At 46.3% G+C, this 13648-nt stretch overlaps 1 protein-coding gene across 1 annotated transcript in view; it reads left to right on the top strand.

Annotated features, from left to right (window-relative positions):
- Positions 1–13648, top strand: part of LOC134909154 (G-protein coupled receptor 35-like) — an 81393-nt gene that overhangs the window by 64080 nt on the left and 3665 nt on the right. Inside the window, exons 2-3 of the mRNA XM_063915661.1 lie at positions 11610–11750; positions 11847–11908. Of these exons, the coding sequence (XP_063771731.1) occupies positions 11740–11750; positions 11847–11908 (73 nt within the window). The 5' untranslated portion in view covers positions 11610–11739. The remainder of the gene's footprint in view (positions 1–11609; positions 11751–11846; positions 11909–13648) is intronic.

The following is a 13648-nucleotide window of genomic DNA, read 5'->3' as shown; positions in this document are numbered from 1 at the left end:
GGGGACTATTTTTTTGAAGTGCCATCCTGCCTGACACTGCAGTGCCACTCCTAGAAGGGCCAGGTGTTTGTGTCGGCCACTTGGGTCGCTTAGCTTATCCATCCAGCGACCTTGGTGCACCTCTTTTTTTTCTTTGCATCATGTGCTGTTTGGGGACTATTTTTTGAAGTGCCATCCTGTTTGACACTGCAATTCCACTCCTAGATGGGCCAGGTGTTTGTGTCGGACACTTGGGTCGCTTAGCTTAGTCACACAGCTACCTCATTGCGCCTCTTTTTTTCTTTGCATCATGTGCTGTTTGGGGACTATTTTTTTGAAGTGCCATCCTGCCTGACACTGCAGTGCCACTCCTAGATGGGCCAGGTGTTTGTGTCGGCCACTTGGGTCGCTTAGCTTAGTCACACAGCTACCTCATTGCACCTCTTTTTTTCTTTGCATCATGTGCTGTTTGGAGACTATTTTTTTGAAGTGCCATCCTGCCTGACACTGCAGTGCCACTCCTAGATGGGCCAGGTGTTTGTGTCGGCCACTTGGGTCACTTAGCTTAGTCACACAGCTACCTCATTGCACCTCTTTTTTTCTTTGTATCATGTGCTGTTTGGGGACTATTTTTTGAAGTGCCATCCTGTCTGACACTGCAGTGCCACTCCTAGATGGGCCAGGTGTTTGTGTCGGCCACTTGTGTCACTTAGCTTAGTCATCCAGCGACCTCGGTGCAAATTTTAGGACTAAAAATAATATTGTGAGGTGTGAGGTGTTCAGAATAGACTGGAAATGAGTGTAAATTATGGTTATTGAGGTTAATAATACTATGGGATCAAAATGACCCCCAAATTCTATGATTTAAGCTGTTTTTGAGGGTTTTTTGTAAAAAAAAAACACCCGAATCCAAAACACACCCGAATCCGACAAAAAAATTTCAGGCCGATTTTGCCAAAACGCGTCCGAATGCAAAACACGGCCGCGGAACCAAATCCAAAACCAAAACACAAAACCCGAAAAATTTCCGGTGCACATCACTACTTTTGCTACAACACAATACTTTCTAAACTTTTTAATGCATAAGATCCAGCTAATATGACATGCTCTGCTTTTTGTTGGTGTAACTCCGCCTACATTAAATTTTTAAGTAGTAATCCCACATACATTGGTATTGGTTCCGCCTACTGTTGATTTGGTGCCGCCCACAAGGCCAAATTTTTCAAGGGCCACTTTTATTTCCCAATCCGCCCCTGCACATACATATAACTGTATTGAGATATGAGACACAGCCACCCAGGACACATGCAAGACTTACAAAAGTGGGGCCTGACAAAGGATCTCATATTATCTATCAGAAATCCATAGGGATCTAATGGAGCTGTTGTTGTCAATGGTTTGACTGAACTCACTTCAGAGGCATGAAGTCTAATGTGGTGCAGGTATTCACCTGGGATACTTGCATAGAGGTACAGGTGCACCAGATGATGGCATGACTGCCAATATTGAGCCACGAGGCACAGGTGTACTAGGTATTAGAAAAACATACCAGGCAACAAAATTCAAGAGAGTCAGAGTCCAATAGCAGGCCAGGTTGACATGAAGTTATGGAACACTGCAGGTTTTTATTATCCTGCAGTGAAGATGTCAAAGCAGGCCATTGGAAATGCAGTCACACGGTTAAGTACAGTTCTTGGTGCACTCAGAACTATGGGCCTAATACAGAGTTTATCGTAGCCGTACAAAATTTTGCAAGGCTACGATCAGTTACTCAGACATGTAGGGGGACACCCAGCACAGGGCTAGTCCGCCCCGCGTGTCAGGCTCTGCCCCGCCGCACAAGTACAAAAGCATCGCACAGCGGTGATGCTTTTGTACTTGTTGAGTAGCTCCCTCCCAGGGCAGCTCCTGCGCGCTGGCAGGGAGCTACTCCTCGCTGTGGGGGTTGCAGCGGCTGAGTGTGATGTCACGCAGCCGCCGCGGCCCACCCCTGCACGGTCTGATCATGTCTGCGTTGCCCTGACCACGCCCCTAAAACGGCGGCTAAGCGCTGTCGGCCCGCCCCCTCCTGCCTAGCGACCACCTCTGCCTGATTGCCTGGCAGGGCTGAGATGGCTGTTGGCTGTCTGGCATGCACCGGCGCACTACGGCATCGGTGCATGCACAGATCAGACCTGATCGGCTGCTGTGCAAAAACGCACAGCAGCGATCAGATCTGAATTATGCCCAATATACTGTAATGAACAACTTCATACACAAAAGGTGCACGTGTAATAAATATGCATTCTCATTCTCATAATGTGTTTAAGCTTTAAATAAGGCTAATACAATCAGTATGTAAGGGGGGAAAAATGGCGGTACTGAATGGGTAGAAGGTTTGACTTTGTCCACTGCAAAGACAAGGTATTTTGTAGTGTGCTCGGTGTGAGATTCATACTTTGTGTCCTTAGTCTGTATTGGGCCTGATTCACAGTTGAATGCAAACCCAATGGTTTGCGTACAACTCCTAAGGAGGGGAGACAGCACATGACCATGAGCCATTCTGCGCATGTTCAGAATAGGTCCTGTGAGATTGCTCACTGTGCCTCCTAAGCCACAGAATGATTAACATCCTGCAGCCATTTGGGGGTGGGGCAGGGGTGGCAATGGGGACCATTTTACAAAATGCAGAGTTCTTGGCCCTGGCAGAGGAGTTCTGTCACCTATTCTGAGTAAGCTTTGACTTACTCAGATGGGCAATGACTGCAACCATTGTGACCAATTGTCACAATAGTGATCCAGTGTTGTACCCTTTGACGCCCACTTGTATCTGCGATGTTGGTAGAAGGTGTTAATTTTTCTTCAGACGCTTCCTGGGGCATTAGCATATTTTCGTATTGCCGCTGTGTCCAAAGACCTAGGGGTAAATTTATTAAAGCTTCTAATGGGGGGTACAGAGCCGGCCATAGGCATAGGCAAACTAAGCAATTGCCTAGGGCATTTGATATGCCTAGGGGCATCAGCAGCTTCTGCTGATTAAAATGATATGCGGCATGCCTATATTCTGTGTGTAGCATTTCATATGCAGATACAGCCACAGTCTCACAGTATATAGGCATGCTGCATATCACTTTAATCAGCAGAAGCTGCTTGTGCATCCTAGCTACATTACAATGCAAATAAGATGCATTTAATTTAAAAAAAATGTGCCTGACGTTAGCATTGAGGCAAGATATATGAGGACACATCTGTATCCAAGCAGAGGCAGAGGTCACAGTGTTAGTGGCAGTGTGAGTGCTGTGTGCATGTGAGTGGGTTGGTTGTGCAGTACTGTTCGGAATATGTTTAAAAATGCATTAAAAATGTGCAACATATGTGTAAGGGGCACTATATGTGTCATTATGTGTATAAGGGCATTAATAATGTGCTGCATATGTGTAACAGGGTACTACTGTATGTGTGTCATTATGTGTATAGGGGCACTAATAATGTGCAGCAAATGTGTAGGGGGCACTATGTGTGTCATTATGTGTATAAGGGCAATAATAATGTGCGGCATATGTGTAAGGGACATTATGTGTAAAAGGGCATTAATAAAGGTTGTCATAATGTATACGACGCATTATGTTTATAAGGACATTAATGATGTGTCTCATATGTGTAAGTGGCATTACTGTGTGGAATTATGTGTATAAATTAGAGATGAGCGCCTGAAATTTTTCGGGTTTTGTGTTTTGGTTTTGGGTTCGGTTCCGCGGCCGTGTTTTGGGTTCGAACGCGTTTTGGCAAAACCTCACCGAATTATTTTTGTCGGATTCGGGTGTGTTTTGGATTCGGGTGTTTTTTTCCAAAAACACTAAAAAACAGCTTAAATCATAGAATTTGGGGGTCATTTTGATCCCAAAGTATTATTAACCTCAAAAACCATAATTTACACTCATTTTCAGTCTATTCTGAATACCTCACACCTCACAATATTATTTTTAGTCCTAAAATTTGCACCGAGGTCGCTGTGTGAGTAAGATAAGCGACCCTAGTGGCCGACACAAACACCGGGCCCATCTAGGAGTGGCACTGCAGTGTCACGCAGGATGTCCCTTCCAAAAAACCCTCCCCAAACAGCACATGACGCAAAGAAAAAAAGAGGCGCAATGAGGTAGCTGTGTGAGTAAGATTAGCGACCCTAGTGGCCGACACAAACACCGGGCCCATCTAGGAGTGGCACTGCAGTGTCACGCAGGATGGCCCTTCCAAAAAACCCTCCCCAAACAGCACATGACGCAAAGAAAAAAAGAGGCGCAATGAGGTAGCTGACTGTGTGAGTAAGATTAGCGACCCTAGTGGCCGACACAAACACCGGGCACATCTAGGAGTGGCACTGCAGTGTCACGCAGGATGTCCCTTCCAAAAAACCCTCCCCAAACAGCACATGACGCAAAGAAAAAAAGAGGCGCAATGAGGTAGCTGTGTGAGTAAGATTAGCGACCCTAGTGGCCGACACAAACACCGGGCACATCTAGGAGTGGCACTGCAGTGTCACGCAGGATGTCCCTTCCAAAAAACCCTCCCCAAACAGCACATGACGCAAAGAAAAAAAGAGGCGCAATGAGGTAGCTGTGTGAGTAAGATTAGCGACCCTAGTGGCCGACACAAACACCGGGCCCATCTAGGAGTGGCACTGCAGTGTCACGCAGGATGTCCCTTCCAAAAAACCCTCCCCAATCAGCACATGATGCAAAGAAAAAGAAAAGAAAAAAGAGGTGCAAGATGGAATTATCCTTGGGCCCTCCCACCCACCCTTATGTTGTATAAACAAAACAGGACATGCACACTTTAACCAACCCATCATTTCAGTGACAGGGTCTGCCACACGACTGTGACTGATATGACGGGTTGGTTTGGACCCCCCCCAAAAAAGAAGCAATTAATCTCTCCTTGCACAAACTGGCTCTACAGAGGCAAGATGTCCACCTCATCTTCACCCTCCGATATATCACCGTGTACATCCCCCTCCTCACAGATTATCAATTCGTCCCCACTGGAATCCACCATCTCAGCTCCCTGTGTACTTTGTGGAGGCAATTGCTGCTGGTCAATGTCTCCGCGGAGGAATTGATTATAATTCATTTTAATGAACATCATCTTCTCCACATTTTCTGGATGTAACCTCGTACGCCGATTGCTGACAAGGTGAGCGGCGGCACTAAACACTCTTTCGGAGTACACACTTGTGGGAGGGCAACTTAGGTAGAATAAAGCCAGTTTGTGCAAGGGCCTCCAAATTGCCTCTTTTTCCTGCCAGTATAAGTACGGACTGTGTGACGTGCCTACTTGGATGCGGTCACTCATATAATCCTCCACCATTCTATCAATGTTGAGAGAATCATATGCAGTGACAGTAGACGACATGTCCGTAATCGTTGTCAGGTCCTTCAGTCCGGACCAGATGTCAGCATCAGCAGTCGCTCCAGACTGCCCTGCATCACCGCCAGCGGGTGGGCTCGGAATTCTGAGCCTTTTCCTCGCACCCCCAGTTGCGGGAGAATGTGAAGGAGGAGATGTTGACAGGTCGCGTTCCGCTTGACTTGACAATTTTGTCACCAGCAGGTCTTTCAACCCCAGCAGACCTGTGTCTGCCGGAAAGAGAGATCCAAGGTAGGCTTTAAATCTAGGATCGAGCACGGTGGCCAAAATGTAGTGCTCTGATTTCAACAGATTGACCACCCGTGAATCCTTGTTAAGCGAATTAAGGGCTGCATCCACAAGTCCCACATGCCTAGCGGAATCGCTCCCTTTTAGCTCCTTCTTCAATGCCTCCAGCTTCTTCTGCAAAAGCCTGATGAGGGGAATGACCTGACTCAGGCTGGCAGTGTCTGAACTGACTTCACGTGTGGCAAGTTCAAAGGGCATCAGAACCTTGCACAACGTTGAAATCATTCTCCACTGCACTTGAGACAGGTGCATTCCATCTCCTATATCGTGCTCAATTGTATAGGCTTGAATGGCCTTTTGCTGCTCCTCCAACCTCTGAAGCATATAGAGGGTTGAATTCCACCTCGTTACCACTTCTTGCTTCAGATGATGGCAGGGCAGGTTCAGTAGTTTTTGGTGGTGCTCCAGTCTTCTGTACGTGGTGCCTGTACGCCGAAAGTGTCCCGCAATTTTTCTGGCCACCGACAGCATCTCTTGCACGCCCCTGTCGTTTTTTAAAAAATTCTGCACCACCAAATTCAAGGTATGTGCAAAACATGGGACGTGCTGGAATTTGCCCATATTTAATGCACACACAATATTGCTGGCGTTGTCCGATGCCACAAATCCACAGGAGAGTCCAATTGGGGTAAGCCATTCCGCGATGATCTTCCTCAGTTGCCGTAAGAGGTTTTCAGCTGTGTGCGTATTCTGGAAAGCGGTGATACAAAGCGTAGCCTGCCTAGGAAAGAGTTGGCGTTTGCAAGATGCTGCTACTGGTGCCGCCGCTGCTGTTCTTGCGGCGGGAGTCCATACATCTACCCAGTGGGCTGTCACAGTCATATAGTCCTGACCCTGCCCTGCTCCACTTGTCCACATGTCCGTGGTTAAGTGGACATTGGGTACAACTGCATTTTTTAGGACACTGGTGAGTCTTTTTCTGACGTCCGTGTACATTCTCGGTATCGCCTGCCTAGAGAAGTGGAACCTAGATGGTATTTGGTAACGGGGGCACACTGCCTCAATAAATTGTCTAGTTCCCTGTGAACTAACGGCGGATACCGGACGCACGTCTAACACCAACATAGTTGTCAAGGACTCAGTTATCCGCTTTGCAGTAGGATGACTGCTGTGATATTTCATCTTCCTCGCAAAGGACTGTTGAACAGTCAATTGCTTACTGGAAGTAGTACAAGTGGGCTTACGACTTCCCCTCTGGGATGACCATCGACTCCCAGCGGCAACAACAGCAGCGCCAGCAGCAGTAGGCGTTACACGCAAGGATGCATCGGAGGAATCCCAGGCAGGAGAGGACTCGTCAGACTTGCCAGTGACATGGCCTGCAGGACTATTGGCATTCCTGGGGAAGGAGGAAATTGACACTGAGGGAGTTGGTGGGGTGGTTTGCGTGAGCTTGGTTACAAGAGGAAGGGATTTACTGGTCAGTGGACTGCTTCCGCTGTCACCCAAAGTTTTTGAACTTGTCACTGACTTATTATGAATGCGCTGCAGGTGACGTATAAGGGAGGATGTTCCGAGGTGGTTAACGTCCTTACCCCTACTTATTACAGCTTGACAAAGGGAACACACGGCTTGACACCTGTTGTCCGCATTTCTGGTGAAATACCTCCACACCGAAGAGCTGATTTTTTTGGTATTTTCACCTGGCATGTCAACGGCCATATTCCTCCCACGGACAACAGGTGTCTCCCCGGGTGCCTGACTTAAACAAACCACCTCACCATCAGAATCCTCCTGGTCAATTTCCTCCCCAGCGCCAGCAACACCCATATCCTCCTCATCCTGGTGTACTTCAACACTGACATCTTCAATCTGACTATCAGGAACTGGACTGCGGGTGCTCCTTCCAGCACTTGCAGGGGGCGTGCAAATGGTGGAAGGCGCATGCTCTTCACGTCCAGTGTTGGGAAGGTCAGGCATCGCAACCGACACAATTGGACTCTCCTTGTGGATTTGGGATTTCAAAGAACGCACAGTTCTTTGCGGTGCTTTTGCCAGCTTGAGTCTTTTCAGTTTTCTAGCGAGAGGCTGAGTGCTTCCATCCTCATGTGAAGCTGAACCACTAGCCATGAACATAGGCCAGGGCCTCAGCCGTTCCTTGCCACTCCGTGTGGTAAATGGCATATTGGCAAGTTTACGCTTCTCCTCCGACAATTTTATTTTAGGTTTTGGAGTCCTTTTTTTTCTGATATTTGGTGTTTTGGATTTGACATGCTCTGTACTATGACATTGGGCATCGGCCTTGGCAGACGACGTTGCTGGCATTTCATCGTCTCGGCCATGACTAGTGGCAGCAGCTTCAGCACGAGGTGGAAGTGGATCTTGATCTTTCCCTAATTTTGGAACCTCAACTTTTTTGTTCTCCATATTTTATAGGCAGAACTAAAAGGCACCTCAGGTAAACAATGGAGATGGATGGATTGGATACTAGTATACAATTATGGACGGACTGCCACGGTTAGGTGGTATAAAAAAACCACGGTTAGGTGGTATATAATACAATTATGGATGGACGGACTGCCTGCCGAGTGCCGACACAGAGGTAGCCACAGCCGTGAACTACCGCACTGTACACTGGTTGATAAAGAGATAGTGGTATACTCGTAACAACTAGTATGACGACGGTATAAAGAATGAAAAAAAAACCACGGTTAGGTGGTATATATTATAATACAATTATGGTTGGACGGACTGCCTGCCGAGTGCCGACACAGAGGTAGCCACAGCCGTGAACTACCGCACTGTACACTGGTTGATAAAGAGATAGTAGTATACTCGTAACAACTAGTATGACGACGGTATAGAGAATGAAAAAAAAACCACGGTTAGGTGGTATATAATACAATTATGGTTGGACGGACTGCCTGCCGAGTGCCGACACAGAGGTAGCCACAGCCGTGAACTACCGCACTGTACACTGGTTGATAAAGAGATAGTAGTATACTCGTAACAACTAGTATGACGACGGTATAAAGAATGAAAAAAAAACCACGGTTAGGTGGTATATATTATAATACAATTATGGTTGGACGGACTGCCTGCCGAGTGCCGACACAGAGGTAGCCACAGCCGTGAACTACCGCACTGTACACTGGTTGATAAAGAGATAGTAGTATACTCGTAACAACTAGTATGACGACGGTATAAAGAATGAAAAAAAAACCACGGTTAGGTGGTATATATTATAATACAATTATGGATGGACGGACTGCCTGCCGAGTGCCGACACAGAGGTAGCCACAGCCGTGAACTACCGCACTGTACACTGGTTGATAAAGAGATAGTAGTATACTCGTAACAACTAGTATGACGACGGTATAAAGAATGAAAAAAAAACCACGGTTAGGTGGTATATATTATAATACAATTATGGTTGGACGGACTGCCTGCCGAGTGCCGACACAGAGGTAGCCACAGCCGTGAACTACCGCACTGTACACTGGTTGATAAAGAGATAGTAGTATACTCGTAACAACTAGTATGACGACGGTATAAAGAATGAAAAAAAAACCACGGTTAGGTGGTATATATTATAATACAATTATGGATGGACGGACTGCCTGCCGAGTGCCGACACAGAGGTAGCCACAGCCGTGAACTACCGCACTGTACACTGGTTGATAAAGAGATAGTAGTATACTCGTAACAACTAGTATGACGACGGTATAAAGAATGGAAAAAAAACCACGGTTAGGTGGTATATAATACAATTATGGTTGGACGGACTGCCTGCCGAGTGCCGACACAGAGGTAGCCACAGCCGTGAACTACCGCACTGTACACTGGTTGATAAAGAGATAGTAGTATACTTGTAACAACTAGTATGACGACGGTATAAAGAATGAAAAAAAAACCACGGTTAGGTGGTATATATTATAATACAATTATGGATGGACGGACTGCCTGCCGAGTGCCGACACAGAGGTAGCCACAGCCGTGAACTACCGCACTGTACTGTGTCTGCTGCTAATATAGACTGGTTGATAAAGAGATAGTATACAATACTACTAATATACTGGTGGTCAGGCACTGGTCACCACTAGTCACACTGGCAGTGGCACTCCTGCAGCAAAAGTGTGCACTGTTTAATTTTAATATAATATTATTTATCATGTACTCCTGGCTCCTGCTATAACAACCTGCAGTGCTCCCCAGTCTCCCCCACAATTATAAGCTTTATATACAATACATTGATGTGCAGCACACTGGGCTGAGCAGTGCACACAGACTGAGTCACTGTGTGACTGTGTATCGTTTTTTTCAGGCAGAGAACGGATATATTAAATAAAACAAACAACTGCACTGTCTCTGGTGGTCACTGGTCACTGTGGTCGTCAGTCACTAAACTCTGTCTGCACTCTCTTCTAATCTACAGTATCACAGCAATCTCTCTCTCTCTCTCTCTTCTAAATCTAATCTAAATGGAGAGGACGCCAGCCACGTCCTCTCCCTATCAATCTCAATGCACGTGTGAAAATGGCGGCGACGCGCGGCTCCTTATATAGAATCCGAGTCTCGCGAGAATCCGACAGCGTCATGATGACGTTCGGGCGCGCTCGGGTTAACCGAGCAAGGCGGGAAGATCCGAGTCGCTCGGACCCGTGAAAAAAAAAGTGAAGTTCGTGCGGGTTCGGATTCAAAGAAACCGAACCCGCTCATCTCTAGTATAAATGCCTTACTAATGTGTGGCATTATGTGCATAAGGTGCTCTACTATGTGGTGTTGCATATAGAAAGGGCATTACTGTGTTGTCTAATGTGAATAAAGAGCAATAGGATGTGGTGTAATGTAAATAAGGAGCAATTCAGTGTGATGTGATGTGAATAAGGGGCTATACTGTGAGGAGTAACGTTTATAAGGTAAAGTGATACTACTGTGGGATGTAATGTGAATTCTGGACACTATCGCATGATCAAATGTGAATAAAGTTGCAGTACTGTGTGGCGCAGTTTGAATTGGGGGTACTATTGTGTGGCCATGCCCCTTGCCAGCAAAAACACACCCCTTTTTGTGCTGTGCACCAAATGTGCGAACTGTTCCTTTTTAAAATATAGTGGTACAAACACTAAAATAAGGACTGTTATGGGTGAGGGGTGATGGTGCTGGGAAAGAGGTGCAAGGTCAGAGGCGGAACCAGCGGTGGTGCTAGGGGGCACCAGCCAAAATCTTGCCTAGGACATCATATTGGTTAGGGCCGGCTCTGGGGGGGTACACAGAGCGATTTTTGCCTCTTTTCTAAGTGATCTGACTAGATCACTTACAAATTAAGCACAAATCGCTCCGTGTGTATGCCCCGTAGCGATAGCGATCCATGGCCCCACGCGTCATTATCGCCGGATCAGATCATTCAAGCATGCAGGTAATATCTAGCTAGATCGCCTAGCATGTGCATAAAGAACACTGGTCAGCACAGATTGCTCAGCACATATCGCTGTGTGTATAGCGGTGGAAAGCGATGTGTGCTGAGCGATCTGTGCAAACCTAGATGACTTAAAACACAGCACAAGTCGCACTGTGTGTACCCAGCATAAAAACAGAGAATTGGTGATGTTGCCCTTAGCAACTAATCAGATGCTGTCTATCATTTTCTAAAAAATGGGACTATCTATTTTGAAATGATAGTTTGGATAGCCTTTAGCACCTATATAGCAATGAACTATGGGTGTCCTTCATTGTTAAAAAAAAAAAAACTGAGATGCTAATTATCACTTTTTTTCTGGGAATCTGAATCATTTTTTGTCCCATGCAAATTATCCTTTTTTTCCCATGCATGATTATTATGTCTACAACTACTGATATCTTATGAATCATGAAATTGTCCTCAGTCAGTTGCATCAGACAAAGATGTGACATTTTAGTAAGACCTAAATTGATTTCAATATATGTCATAACTTATGTTACACTAACCGGACTATTTGCGGTTTTGAAATCTTTTTTAGAAAGAATTCAGAGAATAATCTCCTGTAGTTCTGCACTTCCCTTGCTGAAACAGCTGCTCTGAATGATTCTCCTAGAAAGATTAGTACGGTACTGAATTCCTCCTGCTTCTTCTGGGTGTACACAAAGATCATGGATCCAAAGTAAGTTGTTTAACTTTTGAACCATGAAACACTCTTGCCATGACATGCATTTCATACTGGCATAGATAACTTTTTTCATGTCTGATTGTATTATAGAATATATATAACTGTGGCCTCATCAACAGTGTCTTCATCAACATTGTTCTCATCAAACACTGGTAAGCTTAACTCTTATTTTCGCTGTTGGTTGTAAACAATGTTAGTGATCAGTAAGAGATCTATCATCTGCATTTGTGGCTGATAGAATAAATTACATTACATGTGAGTGTGCTTTCAAATGACATATGTACATCAAAGTTTATACAGCTATCTCCCAAAGCAAAACAAACTGCCTGCATTTTCTGTTTCATTGCGCATATCTTGCCTAGAATTTGACGTAGTTATGTGACCGGGGGTCAGGAGACCTCCGGTCACAATACCTCCCCCTACATCCGGTAGCATCACAAACCTGACAGTCAGCATGCCGATTAAAAGGGACTATTCCCATTTGTGGGTGTCCACTACACCCATAGACAACATAGTTTTGTTGCAGCTTATTTATGCTATAAAACCCTCCTGGTCAGAGATAGCCACTATCTCTGATTCTGTACTGCAGTTCACTTATACCGCATTCAGATCACAAATGCCGGATCCCACTCGGTAAGAGAAACGTGTACTTACCGGGTGGGATCCGGCATTTGCTCTGCTATGGTGGCTTTCCGACCCGGCAATATACCGGGTCGGTTGCCATAGCAGCAGTGGGGCGCAGCAGCAGCAAAGCGGGGTTGGAGGCGGCGCTGGGAGATGAGCTCATCTCCTGCGCCGCCTCTCCCTATGCTGTGAATGGGAGCCGTGTCGCATCGATGCGGCTCCCATTCACACTGCACCTGACCCGGTATTCAACCCGGGTATAATCCTTCTTTTATACCGGGTTGAATTACCGGGTCAGGCGACCCGCTAATTCCGGCAGAGTGCTTTCACATCGCACACTGACCCGTGTCGACACGGCAATATGCCGTGTCGATACCGGGTTATTTGTGCGATGTGAAAGGGGTATAAGGGGCAGTTTTATTACAATCCACATTTGAGGATGCGGATCTCATGTGATAAAACCGCCCAACCTGCAATGTGTTAATTGAATATATCGCAGGTACAGTATGTATCAATTATCGCATGCAGGGACATCGTTTATGAGAAAGCTCTGTCCCTGTGAATCCGGTTACTGCTAAACTTTGTGGAAAAAAAATCCAGAGTAGGTCCACGCATGCGCTACCACCGCCGCTGCCGTGTACCCACCCACACGCCGATTATACTTACTGGACCCAGAGACTAGTGACCCAGGAGTGCTGATGGTCATCAGATCCTGTGTTCCTTCTGTGACCCCCATGCCGGAAAGTGACCTGCACTCCGCAGCATCAGTTTACTGCACCGGGTGTCACAGCAGCAGCAGCAGCACGAAGATCCGATGACCAGCATTCCTCCCGGGTCACTGATCAGCGGTCCCTGGGTGTAGGTAAGTATCTTTTTTTATTTTTATTTACATTTTCTTTTTTTCTACAGTGATCAGCTGGTGTGTCACACCGGCCGGATCTCAGCACAGCTTTTCTGTGAGTGGGCAGAGAAAGCTCTGCAGGGGGCAGGGTATTGCAGTGAGCCCTGTAATTACTTCAGGGGCTGGCTGGGCAGGGGGGCAGGGTGCCATCTGACCCCCAGACCAGTGCAATTTAAGTGTTCCATGGCTATTTTTGCATTGCATTCCCTGTGAAAAGCTAGGTCACTTGCTTGAGTCTGTCCCCCAGGCTGAAAGTTGCCAGCCAGCCCCTGAATTACATTATCTGAAAATAGTGATATTATCACAGGGAACCATGCAGTGTTCTTTTACAATTTTTTTTCCTAAATTTTTTAGGAATAAAAGGGTT

The sequence above is a fragment of the Pseudophryne corroboree genome, chromosome 4, assembly GCF_028390025.1.
Source record: "Pseudophryne corroboree isolate aPseCor3 chromosome 4, aPseCor3.hap2, whole genome shotgun sequence".
NCBI lineage: Eukaryota > Metazoa > Chordata > Amphibia > Anura > Myobatrachidae > Pseudophryne > Pseudophryne corroboree.
This window is presented reverse-complemented; position numbering and strand designations above follow the sequence as displayed.